This window comes from Rattus norvegicus, chromosome 4 (genome assembly GCF_021556685.1).
Source record: "Rattus norvegicus strain SHRSP/BbbUtx chromosome 4, alternate assembly SHRSP_T2T, whole genome shotgun sequence".
Taxonomy (NCBI): Eukaryota; Metazoa; Chordata; class Mammalia; order Rodentia; family Muridae; genus Rattus; species Rattus norvegicus.
Window position 1 is genome coordinate 15,024,704 of NC_141537.1, and position 24,731 is coordinate 15,049,434.

At 41.5% G+C, this 24,731-nt stretch overlaps 1 protein-coding gene across 4 annotated transcripts in view; it reads left to right on the forward strand.

Moving 5' to 3' along the window:
* Positions 1-24,731, forward strand: part of Rsbn1l (round spermatid basic protein 1-like) — a 64,498-nt gene extending 39,767 nt beyond the window's left edge. For 3 of the 4 annotated variants that reach the window (XM_087657148.1, XM_087657149.1, XM_087657150.1), the window contains 5 exons: positions 6,182-6,319; positions 9,376-9,518; positions 15,622-15,789; positions 20,660-20,768; positions 20,848-24,731. In XM_087657148.1, the coding sequence (XP_087513274.1) occupies positions 6,182-6,319; positions 9,376-9,518; positions 15,622-15,789; positions 20,660-20,768; positions 20,848-21,465 (1,176 nt within the window). In that variant the 3' untranslated portion in view covers positions 21,466-24,731. 4 annotated transcript variants of the gene reach the window in all.

Genomic DNA, 24,731 nt, shown 5'->3' on the forward strand with positions numbered 1-24,731 from the left:
TGGTGGATTTTTCCTTTGATGAATACGAAGTGTCCTTCCTTATCTTTTTTAATGACTTTTGGTTGAAAGTCAATTTTATTTGATATTAGAATGGCAACTCCAGCTTGTTTCTTGGGGCCATTTGCTTGGAAAGTTGTTTATTAGCCATTTACTCTGAGGTAGTGTCTGTCTTTGTCTCTGAAGTATGTTTCCTGCATGCTGCAAAATGCTGGGTCCTCTTTATGTGTCCAGTCTGTCAGTCTATGTCTTTTTATTGGGAAATTGAGTCAGTTGATTTTGAGGGATATTAAGGAATAGTGATTGTAGCTTCCTGTTATTTTCATTGTTAGAGGTGGAATTATGGTTTGGTTGTTTTTTTTCTTTTCTTTTTTTCTTTCTTTGGTCTCTCTTTTGGTCCCATTGCAAGGAAATTATATTCTTGCTTTCTATACGGTATAGTTTCTCTCCTTGTATTGGTGTTTTCCATCTATTATCCTTTATAGGGCTGGATTTGTAGAAAGATATTGTGTAAATTTGGTTTCATCATGGAATATCTTGGTTTCTCCATCTATGTTAATTGAGAGTTTTGCTGGATACAGTAACCTGGGCTGGCATTTGTGTTCTCTTAGGGTCTGTATGACATCTGTCCAGGATCTTCTGGCTTTCATAGTCTCTGGTGAGATGTCTGTTGTGATTCTAATAGGTCTGCCTTTATATGTCACTTGACCTTTTTCCCTTACTGCTTTTAATATTCTTTCTTTGTTTGTGCATTTGGTGTTTTAACTATTATATGATGGGAGGAATTTCTCTTCTGGTCCAATCTTGGAGTTCTGTAGGTTTCTTGTATGTTTATGGACATCTCTTTCTTTAGGTTAGGGAAGTTTTCTTCTGTGATTTTGTTGAAGATATTTACTGCCCCTTTAAGTTGGGAGTCTTCACTTTCTTCTATATCCATTATCCTTAGGTTTGATCTTGTCATTGTGTCCTGGATTTCCTGTGTGTTTTGAGATAGGAATTTTTTGCCTTTTACATTATCTTTGACAGTTGTGTCAATGTTTTTTATGATATCTTCTCCCCCTGAGATTTTTCTCTTTTGTCTCTTGTATTCTGTTGGTGATGCTTGTATCTACGGCTCCTTGTCTCTTCCTTAGGTTTTCTATATCCAGGGTCTTCTTTTGTGCTTTCTTTTTCTTTTTCGTTTTTTCAGAGCTGGGGACCGAACCCAGGGCCTTGTGCTTGCTAGGCAAGCGCTCTACCACTGAGCTAAATCCCCAACCCCCTTTTGTGCTTTCTTTATTGTTTCTATTTCCATTTTCAAGTCGTTCACCTTTTTGGTTGTGTTTCCTGTAATTCTTTCAGGACTTTTTGTGTTTCTTCCCTAAGGGCTTCTACTTGTTTACTTGTGCTTTCCTGCATTTCTTTAAGGGAGTTCTTTATGTCTTTCTTAAAGTCTGGCATCATTATCAAAAAATGTGATTTTAAATCTAATCTTGCTTTTCCAGTGTGTTTGGATATCCAGTATTTTCTTTGGTGGGAGAATTGGGCTCTGATGATGCCGAGTAGTCTTGGTTTCTGTTGCTTAGGTTCCTGTGCTTGCCTCTAGCCATTGGGTTGTCTCTGGTGTTTGCTTGTCTTGCTGTTTCTGGGAGTGACTTGACCCTGCTGTAGGCCTCTGTATCATCACTCCTGTAGAACTGTTTCCCTGTTTTCTTTCAGCCTTTCCTGAGAACAGGTGCTCTGATTTCAGGTGTGTGGATGCTCCTGGAGACTGTCTTCCAGCTCTAGGCATGGGCAGGAATCAAAGGGTCCTGCCCCTGATTACTCCTAGGTCCTTGCACCCAGGGGACACAGTTGGCACTATGCGATTCCCTCTTGGGTCTGGACTGCGGGCAGAGGGTAGTCTCCTCTGACTTCTCAGGAGTATCCTCACTTCTGAGGGTCCAGCTCTCTCCCCCACAGGATTTTTGTGTAGGGAGCTGTTTGGCTGGTTCATTTCGGTCCTCAGCACAGACCAGAACTACTGGTACTGGTGACTGACTGTTCCTATATTTCTGTGTCCAGAGACACTGTGCAGTTTCCCCTCAGACTGGGGATGTGGGCAGAGATGTGCAGAAGTGGCAGTCTGTCCTGCCATCTAAGGATGTCTGCCTCAACAGGTTTTTATCTTTTCATGTTACTTACCTTTAAATGGCACTGTGTAAATACAGAATTTAGCAAAAAAAAAAAAAAAGTATGTATTGTTCTTTTCTTTATTACTCTTTTTTGAAATCTGTGTATCTGCCCCCTGCCCAAATGTAGAGGAACTATAGAGGTAGACTGAGAATTCATTGCGTTTACCATTTAGAAGCAAATAGTTACATGTATCGGGTTTTTCTTAAGTTTTAAAAAATGGATCAGAAAAGTAATGGGTTGATGTTTTCATGAAGTAAATACTAATCATATGAGGATCTGAGGGTTCCACAGAAGGGACTCTTCTTGTTAATGAATATGTACTTTTAGTTGCCAAGGTTTTAGGAAGGATGCAGTCTTCATGGAACGTGTGCTCTACCGTAACTGTGTCTGTGTCAGTGTCTCCTTAGTGAGGTGCCCTGGAGCTGTCTCAGCTGTGCCTTGTACTCTTCCTTCTCTGGATTTGTGGGGTTTTAGCCTTTTTGATCTGATCTGAAAGACTGTTAAAATTGTGCCTAAAATACATATCTGCATATGGGGAAGGTTTCTGAGCAGTCTGGTGACGGTTCCTTTAAAGATATTCAGAGAGTCTTCTGATCTTTATCTTTTCCTTTCTTGGGTCAGTCACACTAGGAACTGTCATAGGTGGTTTTTAGAGAATTGAGGTTTTATTTTCATGTGGTATTACTCAACTTTACTATAGTGAGTCCATTTTGAACATCACACTGTTAAAGTGAAATGGGGGGTCACTAAATGAAAAACCATCCCTGTGTCTGTGAAAAGCTCGTGTATCTTGTTGTTTATTCGCATCTGTATGTTTTTACCAAGGGGTAAATGCTTTTCCATCTTCAGTATATCATTGTTAATGCTTTATCATGCTCAAAACTTCAAGTCACTTGTTCCTAATCCTAGTTTCCTATGGATTTGTCATAGTTAAATGTTGCACTTCATTACTTCATTTTTGGTTGGATTAAGTATTTTAATCAGTGGAGTGATCACTGTCATCTAAAGCAGCCAGTTCCAGTCAAATCAGTCGATACAGTTGAATAGTGATACAACTTACCTTTTGCGCTATTGCTCCTTAACAAGTTTTACCCGCTGTTTTCTGTTAGTGATGCATTAATTCATTTATATTTAAACACAGATATTATTTTACAAGGGCTGAGTATTAAAGTTTTAATACTTCTGGTTTTCTGAGTATTAGCCACTGTCCTTTAGTGGTTAGCAGTGTGGTTCAGTTCTACCTCCCTTCCTCAGCTGGCCTCAAATGTGAATGCTCTGCTCCACCTTGCCAGTGCTGGGCTACAGGTCTGTACCGGGCTCACCTCTGCCTCCTGTGGCTTCGAAAAGTCTTATTATGTAGCCGTGGCTGTCCGGAAACTGCTATGCAGACCATGATGGACTGAAACGCACAGAGATCTGCCTGCCTCTCTCTCATTCATGTGCTGGGATTAAAGGTGTGCACCACCACATCCAGTCTTCTCCCTCTGTTGTGGAGTGAAAATAGTTAACTGAATATAAGAACATTACATGATAGTGGTGTAGAAGACAACTTATTACTTATTAGAGAAATAAATTATTTCAAATATAATGTATCTTCATTAACATATTAGCTAAATTGACCTATAATTTCAGACTTACATTTCCCCTATCTCCTAAACTGCCCTTAAAACCACTTTAGACAGTGTTCTTTTCTGGTATCTTTTGTATGAAAGTATTCCTGCATATAGGACAAAAAGTTTATTTGATTTTGCTATTAAACTGTATTAATCATGCTCATATCTTTGGGGGAGCTTGTATCAAGTTGTGCTTACTACTTTAGAAGTATTCACTCACTGAGGAAATTTTTTCAAAGGTCATTTTCTTCCTCTCCTGATAAGCCATACACAGTACTTCATGGGTCATTGTTAATGCTTTGATATGGTAAAGTAGACCACATCTCATTTTCCATAATTTACTAATGTCATGGGTTTTTTTGCCTTTCTGTTTGTACATGAGTACCAAAGATGCATTGGTGTGTAGAGCTGATTAGTAACTTATGTGATACTTAAACATCTCATTTAAATTGCCCTGTGCTACGTTTCAAAACCCTTGCTGAATTAGTGTCTTACAGTGTAAGTTGATTTTACTTCTTGTCCTGACTTCCCTTGCCTCCTCCTCTCCACTAGTGTGGGAACCAAACCCAGTATGTTATAATGGTGGGGCAAGGGCTTGTCCACACATCTGTCCCCTAGCCCTAACATCACTGTTTAGTAACCTTATGGTCTCTCAGTACTAATGCTGTCATACACAGGTCCAATCCAAGGACAGGTATGCAGAATCATTTAACAGAGGTTTGTGTTGTATTCTGGTGTGTTTGCTAGAGTTCAGATTGGTAACCTTAGCATTGTTAAAGACTGCCTTACTGCACCCCATTCATGACCACGTTTCCCACTGTGATGCCGTTAGTGCATTTAAATTCCTAGGGCCTGAGAGTGCCGGAGAGACAAGGTTAAATTTTGAATTTTGCTCATAGAGGGTAGTGGTTCTCAGCCTTCCTAATGTTGCGACCTCACGTTACGGGGACCTCTAACCATAAAATCATCTTGTTGCTGTTTCATCATAACTGTTACTTTGCTACTATTCTGAATCGTAATGTAATGCAGAATATATGATATGCTGATATACAGACGGTGGGACTTTTAGGAGACAAAAAAAGTTGAGACCCTGACTCTAAAACAGAGTATAATTTTGTGACTTGGGGCTTGGTTTGTTAATCTGAGAAGGGAGTTTTTAATGGGTAATGGAAAGTTTAGCTTGGAATACTTGTAAATAAACTTAATGTTGAATATAACAAAAACTTAAAGAATCAGTACTTGTTGATTATGATAAAAACAATTCTGATGTCAGTTATTCTAGTATAATAGAATATTTATTATTGTGTTTCTTAAAAGGTGTGGGTTGGAAGTAAGGTACTTCCCAAATGTTGATACTACATTACTGTGTCATATAGGTTTTAGAATGTCACAAAAGCTTGTCCATCCAGCTTGCCTGCATTGTAGACTTAGTTTAAATGAGCTTAGTTTTGGGCAAACCGATACGTTGATCCTCTAATATGGTGACCACAAAGTCTTATTTAAAAAAAAATATTGAGATTTTGCTCAAAGTTTGTTAAGAAGCTTAAAATAATACCCCCCCCCTTAGTGTTTGTATATTAAAAAATACCACAGTTCTCCGAGGACTAAATTTAATGTACCATTGGAAATCCAGGTATCAGTAAACCTGAGGGTTTTAGGCTGCTTTGTTTTGAACGCTTGGGCATCTCACGCTGGCTTGCATTTTAACAAGTGCTTTGTATGAACGAGCTTTGTGTTTTCCTCTGTGGTCTGGGGTTAATGAGATCTCTGAAGTTAGCTATTGACAGCAGAGGGGAGTGTGCCTTTGGACTTTGCACTCTGAATTTCCATCATTTCATCAGAGTTTGTGATAGAAATGTGAACTGGTGGAAAGGTCATCTTTAGTGGTCTTTTGATATATAACCACTCATAATGAGAGTAATTTGACAATTGTAATAAAAGATAGGCACTATCACTTTAAAAAATGAAGGTGTGTCATATTTTTAGTAGCAATATGTACTAGACAACAACTCTAATGCTACCAGGAGATGGTGCACTGAGTCACTTATGCAGTTTGTTTCTTTCAACTCTTCTCTTTTTTTATTTTTGAAGATAGGGTCTCTCTGTGTAACAGATTAAGGTGGGTGCCACCAGCCCCACCCTCTGACTCTTTTAATGAGTACTTTACAGAGAGAAATAGAAATCAGCTGGCTTGATTAGTTTCATATATAGAAATATATATTTATAAATGTATTATTTAAAATATATATCATAAACACTATATTAATATATGTTAATATTTATAAATATACAAACACTGTATTGTTGCAGGCTTTTGTTTTTCCTTGCCTTGTATTATTTGAAATGGTGTAATTTATTGTTATGCGTCAGTAGCGAACACTTCATGTCTAACTTGGAATTAAATTTGTGTCACTCAGGTAAAAAGAACATACTCTCACGGTACTTACAGAGCTGGCCCGATGCGGCAGATAAGTTTGGTGGGAGCGGTTGACGAGGAAGTGGGAGATTACTTCCCCGAGTTCCTGGACATGTTAGAGGAGTCACCCTTTTTAAAGGTGAGAGAAAGCCTTGGCGTTCCACAGTGTGGGTGTTGGTTTCAGGGTACAGTTCATGCAGGTGAATGGCTTCTTACAGTTATTATTATTTTTGTTTGGTTTTGAGACAGGGTTTCTCTGTAACCCTGGTTGTCTGGAAATTCATGCTATAGACCAGGCTGGTCTCCAAGTCACGGAGATCTGCCTGCCTCTGTCTCTCTCCTGAGCACTGGGATTAAAGGTGTGCACCACCATGCCACTCAACATAGTTTTAAAAAACATTTTATTTAAATTCAGGGAAAAGGAAGAAAATAGTGATCTCGTGTTATATATGTATGCAATTTCTCAGTCTTAATTGTAATGGCCAAGTTAAATGGTACACCTGCAAATGCCATGGCCTGTTACTGCCCCTGTATGTGTTTGTAGACTAAGCACAGGCAGGATGCCTGTTAAACATATGCAAGCACAAAGGTGTGATGGCTTGACACTGTGGGAAACTGGTCCGGGGAGTTGTACAGTCGAATAAAACATTGAACTCGTGCCCCATTATAGTCTATAAGAAATTTCTAGTCAAAGTCCATTTGATATTTTTAAAAATGTATTCATCATTACTAGTCCACGTGGGGCAGGTCTTCCACGTGGCAGCCAGAAGACAGCGCTGTGGAATTCCTCCTTTTTTTTTTTCTTTCCTTTTTCTTTCTTTCTTTCTTTTTTTTTTTTTTCTTTTTCTTTTTTTTTCGGAGCTGGGGACCGAACCCAGGGCCTTGTGCTTGCTAGGCAAGCGCTCTACCACCGAGCTAAATCCCCAGCCCCTTCTTTCCTTTTTCATGTGGAGTCTCATCTCTCCTTTCCTATTGGCATGAGTTGTGGGCATTAAACTCAGATCTCTAGCTTTGTGTGCCCAGCTTTTACCTGCTGAGCTGCTGCATTCTTGCTATGGGTTATCTGGGGCATCCCATCGACAGAGAAGCCTCTGAGCTGGGTAGGTAAGTTTTTAATAATCAGTCATTCCGAGGTCAGTGTGAACCTCCCCTGAAATGTAGGCCCTCGCTCACAGCGGAGTATGAGACCAATCTAAAGCTTACTTACCACATGGGCATCTTCTGTTTTCACTTCTGCACACCTGATTTTCTGTCTCAAGTGTTTATAGATATTTTTACTTTCACTGTAATCTTTTTTCCCCCTTTTATAGCTTTTAAAGTTTCTTTTTCTTCCAGCTAGTCATGTCAGATACTTTGATTATAATCATTATTAAGTGATATTTTATAGAATGGTTGCTTCAAATCTTATTTTAAGCATTTTCTAGAGAAATTATTTCTTTCAAAAGGAACTATGAGGTGATTAAAAAACACCATTCCATCATAGAGATCTTGTGATCTTCCTTCTATTCTCTCTCATTTTTTAATTCCAATTTAATTTCTGCTTTAAGACCAGTAGCCTTTTCAGGAAACTACGGCCAGGTGGTGGAGGTGGTGGTGGAGGAGGAGGAGGAGGTGGAGGAGGAGGAGGAGTAGGAGGAGGAGGTGGAGGAGGAGGAGGAGTAGGAGGAGGAGGAGGTGGAGGAGGAGGAGGAGGAGGAGGAGGAGGTGGAGGAGGAGGAGTAGGAGGTGGAGGAGGAGGAGGAGGAGGAGTAGGAGGAGGAGGAGGTGGAGGAGGAGGAGTAGGAGGTGGAGGAGGAGGAGTAGGAGGAGGAGGAAGAGGTGGTGGAGGAGGAGGAAGAGGAGGTAGAGGAGGAGGAAGAGGAGGTGGAAGAGTAGGAGGAGGAGGAGGAGTAGGAGGAGGAGGAGGAGGAGGAGGTGGAGGAGGAGGAGGAGGAGGTGGAGGAGGAGGAGGAGGTGGAGGAGGAGGAGGAGGTGGAGGAGTAGGAGGAGGAGGAGGAGGAGGAGGTGGAGGAGGAGGAGGAGTAGGAGGAGTAGGAGGAGGAGGTGGAGGAGGAGGTGGTGGTGGAGGAGGAGGAGGAGGTGGAGGAGTAGGAGGAGTAGGAGGAGGAGGAGGTGGAGGAGGAGGAGGAGGAGGTGGAGGAGGAGGAGTAGGAGGAGGAGGAGGAGGTGGTGGAGGAGGAGGAAGAGGAGGTAGAGGAGGAGGAAGAGGAGGTGGAGGAGGAGGAGGTGGAAGAGTAGGAGGAGGAGGAGGAGTAGGAGGAGGAGGAGGAGGTGGAGGAGGAGGAGGAGGAGGTGGAGGAGGAGGAGGAGGTGGAGGAGGAGGAGGAGGAGGAGGTGGAGGAGGAGGAGGAGGAGGTACTGCTGCTTCACACCTTTAATCCCAACACTCAGGAGGCAGAGGCAGGTGGATCTCTGAGTTGGAGACTCTCCTAGTTTACAGAGCAAGTTCCAAGGCTACAGAAAAGCCAAAACAAAAAAGAAACTACTAAACAAATATGTATATCTTTACTTTCACTGTTATATATATATTATATATATATATTATACATACATACATACATACATATATATATATATATTTGATGTTGTATTTGACTATGGCTAATTAAGGAAACACTTAGGTTTTTAAACTCAGATTTGTTTTCAAGGTTGTTTGGAGGCCACTTGCTTATTTGGCCACGTATTGGAATTATATTGCCCTGTGTTTGTTGGGGAGAAGAGTGACAGATGATGAGGACGCTGACTCACACCTCTAGGAGGGCAGGCCCACGAGCCCTGTGAGCACACTTGTTCTTCTGAGAGGAGTTAAAGCACAACTGTTTGAAGCTAAACATATGATAAATATAGGGATATGTTAGTATGTATTTCAAATGCTTAAGTTGTGTATGAATTTGTGTGTAAGGGGGGACAACTTTTTTCTTCCTATAGTCTCATTTTAGCTTTTAATTTATTAGTACATTGTAAGGATTCTTACAGGGAGAATTAGAGAGTTGTTTTTTTTTTTTAATTATCAATCTGTTTCATCTATTGGCTTTCAGGTCAACATTTAATTTCTCCTTTTGAGATTATAATATAATTACATTTTCCCCCTTCTCTTTCCTACCCCCACCCATATATCCCTCCATGCAGTATTTTTAATATGTATTTGAAGATATATTTTGAAAATAATTAATTTATGTAATTATTTATTTCTAGTGTACATTGCCATGGGGAACACTATCTAGTCTAAAATTAGAGAGTCGGAAAGATAGTGATGATGGTCCCATCATGTGGGTGCGTCCAGGAGAACAAATGATCCCTGTGGCTGATATGCCAAAGTCACCCTTCAAAAGGAAAAGGTTTGTTGCACACATCTTTATTAGTGAGGATGGGCTTGGGTGTGTGTGTGTGTGTCTATTGTAGAAGAAAAACTTTATAGCATAAGTTGAAGAAAATGACTGGCACGGGCCACATGTTAATATACTTGGTTATTAAACAGCACAGTTTTATAACACAGACATGAGAAATCAGCCATTGAAATAACTTACAACTAGGAGTTGGAAGGTGTCGCTCACACAGAGATTTTGGACCACACTTACCGACTGTTGAACCTGTGTTAAGGACTGAACCCCCTGATGGGGGTGCCCAGTGACACACAGAGCGCTGTGCTCCGGATCGACAGAGCGGAGATCCTGTCAGCGGACTGTCTGCCTCAGCTGGATCTGTGCTCCTTGCACTGCAGAGAGTGAGTTTACAGTTTAAAAAGAGGAAGGGCAAGGCACTTAGTTATTGAAAATTACCCGAAGACTCAAATAGAGCTGGGCATGGTGGTGCACACCTTTAACCCAGCACTTGCCAGGCAGAGGCAGGCAGATTTCTTTGAGTTTGAGCCCAGCCTGGTCCATAGAGTGAGTTCCAGGGCAGCCAAGAGTTCATAGAGAAACCCTGTCTCGAGTCCCCCAAACCGCCCTCTCCCCCAAAATAAGACTCAAATAGGTTATTGGAAGAGGATAAAGCTCACAAATGTGAATATATTTACCACTTAATATATGATATGTGGATAAAATTATATTGGAATAAGTTGTCGGTAGTCTGTCTTAAAGAAAATAGAGGCAGAGTGCCTGTCTCATAAAAAAAGTTAGAGATAGGGCTGGAGAGATGGCTCAGTGGCTAAGAGCACTGACTGCTCTTTTGGAGGTTCTGAGTTCAATTCCCAGCAACCACATGGTGGCTCACAACCATCGATAATGGGATCTGATGCCCTCTTCTGGTGCGTCTGAAGACAGCTACAGTGTACTTATAATAAATAAATAAATAAATAAATAAATAAATAAATAAATAAATAAATAAATAAATAAATAAACAAACAAACAAATAAATCTTTAAAAGTAGCTTCCTATAGGAAAAACTCCAGCTCAGCAATAAAAACATTTTTAAAAAAAGTTAGAGCTGAACAGGTAAACAGTAAAATGTCACCATAAAACTTAGCCTGAAAGAAACCTCAGCAACCGCAGACAAACCCAGCCACCAAGTGACAGTACTGTTTGAGCAATAGGTCTGAACAGCCAGGTTCATAATGGTGATTGACTGGATTAAATGTGGCAAACTGAAACTAATGAGCCAAGGAGAGACTTCCTGAGCTAATGAGAACATGTAAGCATCTGGTAGAGAAATAATCACCTGCCAGGTAAGTTTTCATTTAGAGAGAGGTAGATGAGAGATTTCTGTTCATTATTTGTCAACAAATAGTAAAATAAGATTATGGGCTAATAGGCATATGAGGCAAGCTTTTTATATATCGTTTATAGAAGATTTAGCAGAGTTCTGTGAAAGTAATATCCAGTTGTGATCCCTTACTCTTGGGATGATCTATCTTGAGAAATAAAAGCACTAGAAGCTAGTATGTAAGGGTGTTAATTGTGGCATTGTTTGCACCACGGTACTTAACACGTCTAAATGTCTACCACCAGGGAACATTAAATATATTTTATATATTCTTGTAAAAATATGGTAAAACTGTTTAGATCTGGAAGGGCATTTTTATTGGTCACTTCATAGGTTTCTGGGACAAAAGTGCCTGACAGAGCAGTTTTAAGGAAGGAGAGCGTGTGTGTGTGCGCGCGTGTGTGTGTGTGCGCACGTGTGTGTGAGGCGTATAGTAAACTGAATGTTGTAGGAGGGCATCCCCATCAAGGCAGGGAAGGCATGGGAGCAGGAGCGTGAAATTCCTACTCGCTATCAGGCCAGGACTACTTGGAGATGGACTCCAGCGACACGATGTCTTCTCAAGTAATCTGGAGCCCAGCCCTAATGTCCAGGGGCACTGAACAAATAGCTAGGATATTAAAAAATAATGTCACATTTTTGAAACAGGTGCTCACTTATCTATCCAAACAAGGAACAAATGGCCCATGCGGTAAGACCAAGGGACTCTCTCCTTAGCTGCTATAAACAACAGCCACTGCATTTTAGCTCGTTGGTCCCTTTTCTCTCCTTGTCAGATGCTCTCCTGCAACATATTTCAGTACATTCTCTTTATGACTTCATGACCTTCACAATTCTCTCCCTGTTTGTTTCTGATCTTCAAGATGGCTATTTCACAAAGTAACCAGTGATAAGTCTGAGTATTTGAAACAGGGCCTTACTACATATTCATAATTGGTCCTGAATTTGAGACTTTCATGCCTGAATCTCCTAATAACACTCCCTTTTCCTCAAGATTTTAGAGGAAGGGAAAGAAAGATTATAAGAACCAGAGGTCAGAGAGGACCCCAGTGAGGCAGTGTCTTCTGGAAATACAGCATTGCTGCACTCAAGAACTCAGAACAACTACGGTTACCTATATAAGACCAGCACAAGATCAAGCCAGTTAACATTCTAACATGAAGGGCCAGGGAGTCATGAGCCCTGCCTGACTCCTAACTGTTGGCAGCTGATAGCTTCTGAGGGAGGGAGAGGCCAGGTTTCTTCCAGGTTGTGGTTCCTGGTCAGCTTTGTCCCAGAGGGTGTCTTCATGTCCATGAGTATATGGGCAGTAAAAATAGTGTTGTTGGGTTTTTAAAATTAAAGACATAAAGTTGGAAAAAGGCAGTGATGTGGGGGAAACATCTAGAAGAAGTTATAGGGAGGAGTAGGAGGTGACTATCCTCAAAAATACATTGTACACATGTGTGACATTCTCAAAGAATTATTAAGAATATATTTTTAAAACTGTATGTGGAGAAAAGGTTAGACAAATGTACTAAGTTAACTTTGTGATCATAGAGTTGGTGGCAGAAGGCGAAGTAGTGGCTTTTTCTGTAGATAACTAAAATTATTTGAATGATTACATGGATTATTTTAAGCAATAGACCAGGGGCTGGAGAGATGGCTCAGTAGTTAGAGCCTTTTTATCTTAGAAGACTCGGGTTCTATTCCCACCACCCACATGATGCTCAGAGCCATTCAGTGCTGGGGATCCTACACTTGCTTCTGACCTCTGAAGGCACCAGGTACACACACGATGTACTACATATATGCAGGCAAAACATTCATGCACATACACTGAATAAACTTAAACAAAAATCAGACTTAATCCAAAACCCAAACAAAACAGACCAAGCTGTCCTTGAGTGAGTAAGTGGTGGGTTTCGTTACTGCAGGACTCTATTGGGCTTGTTCCACAGTGTCTGCTGCTTAGTAAATCCTTGTTCCATAGTGTCTGCTGCTTGGTAAATCCTTGTTCCACAGTGTCTGCTGCTTAGTAAATCCTTGTTCCATAGTGTCTGCTGCTTAGTAAATCCTTGTTCCACAGTGTCTGCTGCTTAGTAAATCCTTGTTCCATAGTGTCTGCTGCTTAGTAAATCCTTGTTCCATAGTGTCTGCTGCTTGGTAAATCCTTGTTCCACAGTGTCTGCTGCTTAGTAAATCCTTGTTCCACAGTGTCTGCTGCTTAGTAAATCCTTGTTCCATAGTGTCTGCTGCTTGGTAAATCCTTGTTCCACAGTGTCTGCTGCTTGGTAAATCCTTGTTCCATAGTGTCTGCTGCTTAGTAAATCCTTGTTCCACAGTGTCTGCTGCTTAGTAAATCCTTGTTCCACAGTGTCTGCTGCTTAGTAAATCCTTGTTCCATAGTGTCTGCTCCTTAGTAAATCCTTGTTCCACAGTGTCTGCTGCTTAGTAAATCCTTGTTCCACAGTGTCTGCTCCTTAGTAAATCCTTGTTCCATAGTGTCTGCTGCTTGGTAAATCCTTGTTCCATAGTGTCTGCTCCTTAGTAAATCCTTGTTCCATAGTGTCTGCTGCTTGGTAAATCCTTGTTCCACAGTGTCTGCTGCTTAGTAAATCCTTGTTCCACAGTGTCTGCTGCTTAGTAAATCCTTGTTCCACAGTGTCTGCTGCTTAGTAAATCCTTGTTCCATAGTGTCTGCTGCTTGGTAAATCCTTGTTCCACAGTGTCTGCTGCTTAGTAAATCCTTGTTCCACAGTGTCTGCTGCTTAGTAAATCCTTGTTCCATAGTGTCTGCTGCTTGGTAAATCCTTGTTCCACAGTGTCTGCTCCTTGGTAAATCCTTGTTCCATAGTGTCTGCTGCTTGGTAAATCCTTGTTCCACAGTGTCTGCTGCTTGGTAAATCCTTGTTCCACAGTGTCTGCTGCTTGGTAAATCCTTGTTCCACAGTGTCTGCTGCTTAGTAAATCCTTGTTCCACAGTGTCTGCTGCTTAGTAAATCCTTGTTCCACAGTGTCTGCTGCTTAGTAAATCCTTGTTCCATAGTGTCTGCTGCTTGGTAAATCCTTGTTCCACAGTGTCTGCTGCTTGGTAAATCCTTGTTCCACAGTGTCTGCTGCTTAGTAAATCCTTGTTCCATAGTGTCTGCTGCTTGGTAAATCCTTGTTCCACAGTGTCTGCTGCTTAGTAAATCCTTGTTCCATAGTGTCTGCTGCCTGGCAGGTCCTGGGCTCTGGGAGGAAGTCCCTAAATCGATAGCAGTTGTAGAGCTGTGTTTTTCAGAGCTTATTCCTTCTTCAGATTGGAAAGATTACTTTGAACATTGAATTATGTGTTTATATTTGGGTATGTGTGTGTGTGGAGGGGGTATGTACAGGTGCCTGTGGAGGACAGAGGTGGCCCATCCCCCTGGAGCTAAGAGTTACAGTGCTTCTGAGTCACCAGCAGGAGCTCTGGAAACTGACCTCTGGTCCTCTGCCAGAGCAGTCCTGCCTTTACCTGCAGAACCATCTCTCCAGCCCTGACAGCCCTGTTGTCCTGGAACTCACTGTGTATGCCAGGGTGGCCTCAAGTTGATAGAGATCTGCCTGCCTCAGCCTCTGGACTGCCAGGATCAAGGATTTGTGCCACTGCCACTGCCACTGCTTGTTTGAGGGTCTGCAGAGAGTTTAGTCAGAGAGTCTGTTCCCAGAACAGTGCAGACACAAACATTCACATATAATTTACAAACGTTCACCTGTCCCTGGCAGAGTTCCTCTGTACTCCATGATTATTGGCCATGATATATGGAGCTTCCATGGTCTGTTGCTGTCTAACTAATATCAGGTACATATGCTACATGTGTGGTGAAGGATTTGTATGTGGTATCAACTAGAAGTCCTCTAGCCTTCTGTAGAAAGTTGGAGCCTGATGTGACTTCTGACACAGGTAGAATATTAATCACAAAGAACAGCGAACAGTAGAGTTACAGTCTGGTGAGCCCACACAGGATGCACAAGGCAGCAAACAGTAGAGTGGGGAGCTAGAGCCCGCGAATGCTCTCGGGGAGAGTAACTGGGCAGAGACCAACTATGGGGCAGTCTGGAATAGCAGCCACAAACTACAGAGGAGGAGAACGCTAGCTTCTGGGCAGACTGGTTTCCCCCTTTCCCCAGTCTGTAGACTAACAGGTGAGATCTCTCCAGTGTGCAAGGATACTGGCTGACAGGCTCTGTGCTTATGAACTCTAGAAGATGAGGAGGGACCAGCGTCAGTGGAAGATTGCTGTCTTGTAGAGCACAGCTAGAAGCTTCTTCCTGCCTTCAGCAAACTCTTTTGTGAAGAGTGTCACAGCCTAGGCTTTTGTTGTTAACCTCTTTCTTTGATCCTTTCTTGTTAATCTGTTTATTATTAAGTTTTTATCTTTGAAATTCTCCTAAGGATAGCAGCCTCATCTGTCACTGTAGTCTCCTTTAGTAGTCTCAGTAACTATGTAGCACCTGGCCTAAAGCATGTGTCATGCAGGATGCATTTAAAATTTGTCTGTTCTAGAAGTATGCATTATATATATTAAATAAGTGCACAGTCCTATACAGAGTAGCCCTGCCACTGTGTGAGAGGTGTTTCCCAGACTAGGGAATTGGTGTGTGTACTTTTTGTTTGCCTTTATTCTTTTTAAAAATTAAAATCTCCTTCTGTCTGAAATTGTGATTATGGAAATATCTGGTAAGGAAACAAACTACAGTATATAAATATAAATCTCTTTCTAAAAACAGAACTACCAATGAAATAAAAAACCTTCAGTATCTACCTCGAACCAGCGAGCCTCGGGAGATGCTGTTTGAAGACAGGACGAGAGCCCATGCGGATCACATAGGCCAAGGCTTTGAACGACAGACCACCGCAGCTGTTGGCGTGCTGAAGGCTGTGCACTGTGGACAGCGGTACGTACACTACTGCCTGCTTTGAGATGTATTACTTTATGTACATGGGTATTTTACCTGAGTACCACATGTGTGCAGGGCCTGCTAAGGCCAGAAGAAGGCATCTGGTGCTCTGAAACCGGAATGACAGACAACCGGGAGCACGTGGGCGTTGGGGATGGACCCAGATCCTCTGGAAGAACAGCCAGTGCTCTTAACTACTGAGCTGCTGCTCCAGTCCCCACTATTGGTATTGGTTGGTGATGGTTGTATTAGGGTATGAACCCAGAGTCTTGCAGACATTAACTACTGTTATTTTATTTTATCACTACTTTTCTCTTTTTTAAAAATGTAATTTCATTATTTTTGAGACAGGATGTTACTATATAGCTGGCCTTACTATGTATGACTGGCTTGGAACTCACTATATAAATCAGGCTGGCCACAGAGATTCATCTGCCTCTGTCTCCCAAGTGCTGGAATTTAAGTTGTATGCCATTTAAAGACGGTCAGACCGGGCAGTGGTAGCACTGTTAGCCAGATTGACTTGGTATTTACTATGTGCCCATTTACACATGCTGTCTCAGTTTACCTGCTCTTTTACTTACACACAGGAACGCATCGTGCAGGGTCATCGACTTAGGTAGTAAGTGCTAGGTCTAAGACTCATTCCTCTCGTCTCTGCTTCTTCCTGTCTCTGCCTGAACAGTATTAGGGTTAGAGTTGCAGGGATTTATGCCTGGCTTATTACATGGGTGGGTGCTGAGATCCAAACTCAGGTCCTCAGCAGCAAGTGCTGCTTCTTACCTGTTGCACCAACTCTATAACTTCCAGAAACTAGTTTAATTCTTAAAGTGCTTTTAAAATTCTGTAGCCTTTAAGGTTTTATGAAAAGTATAACTTAAAATTTCCGTATAAGGAAATAGGGACTTCTAATGTAGCATACCTCTTCATTAAGGGGAAATTGTAGTTCTGCCTTGTAGATTGATACCACAAAGAGTCTAGTGCTGTTTGCCACCCTCTCTGTTTGACTGGGCCTGCCTCTCAGCAGTTAGCCTGAGTGCTTGGAGCAAGCTGGCCACTTTAGGCCCCATTGCGCCTTTTTACTGTGCTAATATTAAAGATGGGTGGCAAGTGGTCCTGTTAGCCCTGTAAGAGCTGTGCTATTGCTTCCTGTGGGTGTGGCAGAGTCCTAGTGATCACTCCAAGGAGCAAGAGCCTGTTTGGACCATGTGCAGGTCCATGCAGCAGACTATGGCCTGGTCTGTAACAAGGCCATGTGTCATCACTGGGTTCTGATGTGTACTGACACTGGGGAAGCTGTTGTCACTTCCTACTTTCATTTGTTTTATGTTCTGCTATGTTTTTCTTTATACTAAGTATCAAACTATCATTCTTTTGTTTCCTCTCTCTTTTTTCCTCCTCCCTCTCTCCATGCCATATATATGAATGCATGCATGTCTGTCTGTTTGTATGTATGTATGTATGTATGTATGTATGTATGTATGTATGTATGTATGTATTGTATAAGTACACTGTCGCTGTCTTCAGATGCACCAGAAGACTGCATCCGATCCCATTACAGATGGTTGTGAGCCCCCATGTGGTTGCTGGGAATTGAACTCAGGACCTCTGGAAGAGCAGTCAATGCTCTTAACCGCTGAGCCATCTCTCCAGCCTCTTTTTTGTTTGATTGAGGGTTTTTCTGCGTAGTCCTGACTGTCCTGGACTTGCTCTGTAGACCAGGCTGCCCTCAAGGTCACAGAGAGATTGGGCTGCCTCTGCCTCCCACATGCTGAGATGCACCGCCACCATGCCTGGCGGAACTAAAGTGTTCTTGCGGCTATGTTAGTGTCCATTTAAGATTTCGATGCATCCATGGGGCCAGAAGAGGGTGTTGGATCCTCAGGAACTGGCATCACAGGTAACTGTGAATTGACTTATACAGATGCTGGGAACCAAATCCAGCTCCTCTGGAAGAAGTGAGTGTTCCTAACTCCTGAACTGTCTCTCTGACCCCCAGTTTAGTTATGCAGACTAGGCCGGCCTTGAAGTCACAGACATCTGTCTGCCTCCCTCTGCTTTCCAGATGTGCGTCTGTATGCCTGGCCTGTAAACAGTGGGTTTTTTGTTTTTGTTTTTGTCTTTTTTTTTTTTTTTTTTTTTTGAGGTAGTATCTCATCATGTTGCCTGGGATAAACTTTTCTGCCTCTGCCAACCGCTTTTCTCAGGTGTCTTGATGGCTGAGATGACAGTATTGTGCTGTGTCTAGTTTAGCATTGATTTAGACTACAGAGAACTCTTTTGTACATAGGGCAGGTTTTGTGGATCATTACCCATACTACATAAGTGTACACGCATTATTGAGACAGGACTTCTGTAATGCGTGTATTTGGGGTTTGCTTCATAAAAATTTGGTTTTCCTTTGTAAACCGTGTGTGTGTGTGTGTGTGTGTGTGTGTGTGTGCACGCGCACATGAAGGTCAGAGGATAGCCTCCGTTGTTGGTCTTTACCCTCATCTGTGAGGAGGACAGCTGCCTGCAGGCTCCCAGGATTTTCTTGCTTTCATCTCCCAGCTTGCCCCATGAACTCTGGGACTGCACTATTCAGCTCTGCTCGTGGGCTCTGGGGATGAGCTCAGGCTCTCACATCTGCTTGTCCCCTGCTTTACCTGTTGAGCCCTTCTGCCCATAATTCAGTTGGTATAATTTGCATTCAATGAAACATACACCAGTTTTAAGTCTGTTGCTTATTTTGACTAATTTATTTACTGGTACCACAGTGAAGATGTAGAACTTTGACCTCCCTCAGTATTCTTGGCAGCTAATCACTTCCGTTTTCTTCCCCTCAAATACCCATTAATCTACCACTTTCTGTCTCTCAGGCTTAGTCTGTCAGTTACTTCTCTTGTTGCTGTGATAAAAAATGTTGGAGAAACAGTTTAAAGAAGGGTGGGTTTCCTGGACTTACACATGGTTTTAGCGGGGTTAGTGCACGGCCATGAGCTCCCATGCATTGGGAGAGAACATCGTGGAGGCAGGATTATTGAGCGACCGTGTTTTTCTTTCAGTTCAGTTTTCTTCAGGTTTGTATTGTTTTTGAAAAGTCTGTATTCCAGTGACTGGTTACTGTCATTTTCTGTATATAGCGTCATCCACGATCCCCTGTCACTGAACCTTGGGAATTGACTGTGTTGTGACATCAGTTCTGTGTGTGAAACTGTGTTTAAACGCCAGCGTCTCTCCCTTCCCTTTGCTCCCTCCAGCCCCTCCATCATCCCTCACTGCTCTCATCGGTCACTGCTGCATGCATGTGTGTATTCGTGTGCACAGACAGAGTCTCCATCTACTGTTACCTGTGTGTATGTTCTCAGGACTGACCGTTGGGCCCTTGACAACCAGTCAGTGTGCCTTTCTCTGGGGAGCACAAGTGGCCTGTGATTCTTTGTGTAGGGTTGAGGCCCTATGGTTTCCCCGATGCAATTTGGCATGTTTGTTGGTGTGCTCTGTGGGTGGTTATGTTGGTGAGGCTTTATGGTGGCGCTCCTGACATTATTAGGAGACACAGTCTCATAGCATAGCCCCTGCCATCAGGCTCTTAGACTCTTACCACCCATCGTCTGCACTGTCCTCCTGAGCCCTCGGTATGGGCGTACTCTGTAGGCGTGGTAGCTGAGTGAGACCGGGCTCTACAGCTTTGGATATTGATGGGTTATGTTTTTCGTTAGTTGACTCTGTCAGGCTGGATAGACCCTGTTATGAACTTTCTTACATATTACATTGCTTGGAATTTTACTTCAAAAATTTATTTCAAGCATCTGTGAAAATGTATTTATATATTTCGGAAGCTTAATGTCTGCGGTGAAGAATGTGAATATTGTAATGAACATTTCTTAACTTATTGTTGCTAGGTCTCACTACTCTGCAGACTTAATGTGCACTAGTAACTACAGCAGTGAGCTTACTGAGCAAGAGTCACTGAGGACTTGTGTGCACCCCATCTACTACTACGTGGCCCGACCTGCTCAGTGCCCACGATTCTTTAAGATTGGGGGGGATTCAGGTAGACAGGTAGTATCTGCTATAGAACAAGAAATTATCCCCCTGCTCCTTGTCACTCCAGCTCAGGTTATACACATGAACCACCTTTGCCCACACTTCTTATTATAAAAATTAATGACATTAAATGAACATGTGAGTCACAGTGTAATATTTCAACCACAGGTATACACTGTAACAGTCAGAACAGGGCAGCTGCTTTATCTGTCACTTACTTCTACCATAACATGCACCATTTTTATGTGGTGGGAATCAAGTTCTCCTTCTGTTTAGCAATATACAATTGTTAGCCATAGTCACCATCTTGTAAACTCCTGAACATTTCCAGTTACTCTTCTTATCCAAATCCATCTTTACTTATCCTCTCTGTACACAAGTCTTCCTCCTCCCAGTCTCTGATAACCACAGTTTTGTTTTCCCAAGCTCAGCCCTTGCAGTGTACACACAGACCCAAGGACATGTATGTGGTCCATGCCTTTCTACGCAGGCTCCAACGTCTTCTCTGCAGCTCTTGTGATTTTAATCCTTCATTTAAAGGAGCATTGAGCTGTACTGTAAAATGAGATACTTAGTTTTTATGGTTTGTATAACTTAGACAAAGCATTACAATTCTAATTTTAAATCGATTCTGTATTCTAATTTTTCAAGCTCTTGCGACAGCAATACTAAAGAAAGTTGCTTAGATTGGAGCTCATGGTGTAAACCTTTGGCTTAAATGTATAACTGATTTCCTCTATCTGTTGAGCATACACCAGTTTTACTTGAGCGTATGAAGGACCTAAGAGAATGGAGCATGCGTGGAAGATTTCATCGCCATCACTCTTTTTTACAGGCCTGATCAACCCCGAGTAACCAAAGATGTCATTTGTTTTCACGCAGAAGATTTCTTAGAAGTAGTTCAACGAATGCAATTAGATTTACACGAACCTCCACTGTCCCAGGTAAAACTTAAATAATTACCATTTTTCATTTAGGTTTTGTTGTGCAAAGACTTACCTGTATTCTTGTTTCTTTTTTCAGTGTGTACAGTGGGTTGACGATGCAAAACTTAATCAGCTGAGGAGAGAAGGCATTCGCTATGCCAGGATTCAGCTATATGATAATGACATTTATTTTATTCCACGGAATGTTGTCCATCAATTCAAGACAGTTTCGGCTGTATGCAGTTTGGCATGGCACGTTCGACTTAAATTATATCACGCAGAGGACACTTGTCACAGTACAGTCACTCACGAACAAGGCATACCATCAGGTCCCACATCATCAGTTCTTGGAACTCACACGGAGAACCAAAGCTCCTCAGACCCTGTGTTGTCAGACAGACTTCATTCTAAGTATGAATCCCCACAAGTTAAACAGGAACCTGTTGTGTCTCTAAACATCAAGGAAGAACCCGTGACGGTTACTGTATCTGCAAAGACTAGAACACCAAATAACACAGAAGGCAAGAGCAGTAAGGCAAAGTCAGATCATGTTCAGTTTTCAGATTTTCACATTGACATGGATTCTAAATTTGAGAACACCAACAAAGACTTAAAGGAAGACTTGTGTCCTGGAAGTGTTCAGGAAGTCGATACACGGCAACATAGTTGTATACCTTCAAACCAGGACAGAAGTGATGAGAACAATGTGTGCTAAACTTGGACATTGCATATGACCTTTCTTTAAAAATAATTTGTAATGATTCATGAAATCTGAAAGCAAGCCTAGGAAATGCTCTCAAGTCTGTTACAAAATATAGTTTATGTAGCTTTGTAACATTCCTCAGTGCCTGTCCATACCCGGGAAGTATAACGAGTGCACTTAGGGCCAGATGCACTGTAAACACTGCAGGGTTAAATACGCAGGAGTCTTTAGGAAAGTCATTTGAATTGGAGTTTTAGGTTTTAGAATAGAGCTGACAAAAATCATATAAATATATTTTTTGTAATATGAGCCAGAATTCTTCTTTTGACAATTTAAGGTTTTTTCCATAGAGCTTATTTATACCAACTTTTTTTCCTTTTAAACGTGTCAGCACTGTAGTGTAAATAGCTCTACAAAACCTTCTTAGTGCGATTTATATTGAGATGTGAGCCACTTAATAAAGGTTCATAATACTAAATGCTTTCTGTTGAATTTGCAAAAACATACTGACAATTCAGTTTAATTGTTTGATATATTATGTTTGTTAAAATATACATGAGGGGAAGTGATGGAGGGGAAATGTGTGTTCAAATCTCGTAAATACTTAAATTTTCCGTACTGTACAAGCATTCAGAAAGCCACGATTCAGTTATGAAAGCATATATATATATGGAGTGTGCATGTGCGTGTGTACGTACGTGTGTGTGCATGAGCGTCTACATGTGTGCTGTTTGTGTGTGTGTGCGTGCGAGTGTGCATGCGTGTGTGTGGGTACGTGTGTAGATGTGTGCTGTGTGTGCGTGCGGGCGTGTGGGTACATGTGTGCTGTCTGTGTGCAGGTGTATGTGTGTGCTGTGTGTGGGGGTGTGTGCATATGTACATGTGTGCTTGGGAATGTATATATGTATATTGTTTTGCACAATTTCTTAAATTGATGAATATATAAAACTTAGTTCTACTTCCTGGATTGTACTCTAAAATATTTATGTTGAACAGTAAGAAAATAATTTAATTAGTAGAGTTTTAGAAGTTGGGAGAAACTAAGTATGTTGATGGTTTTTATCCTTCGAATTAATGAAGTTAATGTGGCTGGAGTCTTTAGCCCTAGTATAATTTTTTGGTGTGCAAGTAATAAGTTTAGAAAATTTTGTAATAAGCACCTGTATGTTTAGTAATAACTGACTAAAAATTGACATACAGAGTTTAATTATGAGTAATTAAAAGTTTTCTTTTACATTTTTCCATGTCACAAAAATGAACTTTTAAGCTAAAGGCAGTGACAGTGGTTAGCTGTCGTATACAGCTATAACTAGCAAACACTGTCACAGCGCCTTCCTCAGGACCCTTTGCCAGCATGCAGGGCGAACGTAAGGTGTGCTTCCTCTAAAGATGCTTACAAGTGTAGGAGACAGGATGGCCAGTGCCTGCGAGGTGAGTAGACATCTGCACCCACGGACTTGAGCATGGTCCCAGTCTGCTTCCACTTCCCTGTGGACGTGTGTGGATGGAGGGAGCTCTAACCATTGCCTGCGGTTTGCTGTTTGTTTATTCTGGGTCCCTGCCTTGTTGATGACTCTCAGTTGGCTTTTCTTGTGCTGAGTTCGCTGCCCTTTGGGAGACCACTGTTTCCATTTCAGTGGGTTTCATTTCCACCTCATTTTTGGTAAGCCATCAAAACTCATGCTTCTAGTTGGGGAGAAACCACTTAGAGAAAAGCTTTCCACTAGAACTGATGCGTATCAACAGCAGCAGCGGTATCCTCTCCTGACCTGAGGTAGAAGATGCTGGTGGCTTCTCAGAGGAACTCAGGATGTGCGCAGTGGGGAAGTTTCATGGAATAGAGGAAGTCATGACAGTGTAGGTAGGGGTTTGGCTTTCTATGGAACTGGCTGTCTCCCACTGCCCTTACTTAATCCACTCTAGCTAAATTTAGGGCTCTTCACCATCTTTCTTAAGATGGGACAGCAAAAATTCTTAACAAACGATAATTAAGAAATGTGAAGGGATGTTGTTAAAATTCTCTCTTTAAGTTGACAGTGATCTATTTATCACAGGATGTTTATTTCCGGTCACGTATATGTAGGCCCACCGAGGTCATACTGTAAGAAAACGCTCTTAGGGTATCTCCAAAATATATGAGCCTTAAGTTCTAGCTTAAAGGTAGGCGCATCTGAGCTAGCATAGCCATTGCTTGTAGGTGCAGTTTCTTATGTAACCCCTCGTTAACAGAGTTATCTGTACAGATTCAATCGCTCTGTCAAATGCATACATCCCTGTGAAGGTGAAGTATTTTAAACCAGCATGCTCAAGATTTCAAGAGAAAGCCTTACAGACTTGAATCATGCTTATGCCCAGGCTTACGGGTTATTTTTTAAAATCCTCTTCAGATGCCATCTGAGAACTTGTTACCTACCTTTGTTACACACAAATTCCTATTTTAATACTGCATACTAATGGTTTTCTAGTTAGTACACTCCCATTCTCCATGTGAATATAAGATTTTTATTTCCAGTATCTTGGACCAGAACAATAAAGCACTCAAGGTATAGTTTTAAAAGGTCATATGCTGTATAGAGTGAATGTTATATAAGTTATTAAGTGATAGGGAACTTTACATAAAAACTTAGGTACCTCAGTGGTATTCAATATATATGTATATATATATACATATATATACACACACACTTTTTTCCCCCTTTTTCTAATTTTATTTATATTTTCTTAGCTAAGTAGTACATATCCCATACTCAGGTTAGCTATCAAAAGAATTAAGTAAACATTTTTGATATTTAGTTGGAAATTGACTTAAAGCCATATATTGATTATCTTCCTTATGATAAACTGTTGACCTTAACGGTCAGGCTGGTTTGGCACAGCACTGTGTGTTGTGTGTGTGTGTGTGTGTGTGTGTGTGTGTGTTTCTGAGTACGTTTGTTTGAAATACGTTTCCAAAACAGGAGGAGTAGAAAATGGAGGATAAGAAAACGTTTCTTAGGCTAAAGGTTTAAGGAATATAATTCATGTACTCAAAGTAAGAATTTTTTTCTAAATTCAGTTCTATGTAAGGGGTTTTTTTTTTGTTTGTTTTTTTTCCCTTTTTTTGTAAATAAGAAATTAGCGCTGTTTGGTGAATTTGCGTTTTTGGGGGGCGTTGGAAGGGACTATTTATATGTAAAGCAGTTATCTCCGTTTAGCCAGGGTACAGATTGGCTTTTGGCATTTGAGAGGCTGTTCTTCTTGTCTTCCACCTTTCAATAAACACTATGATGGTAACCACA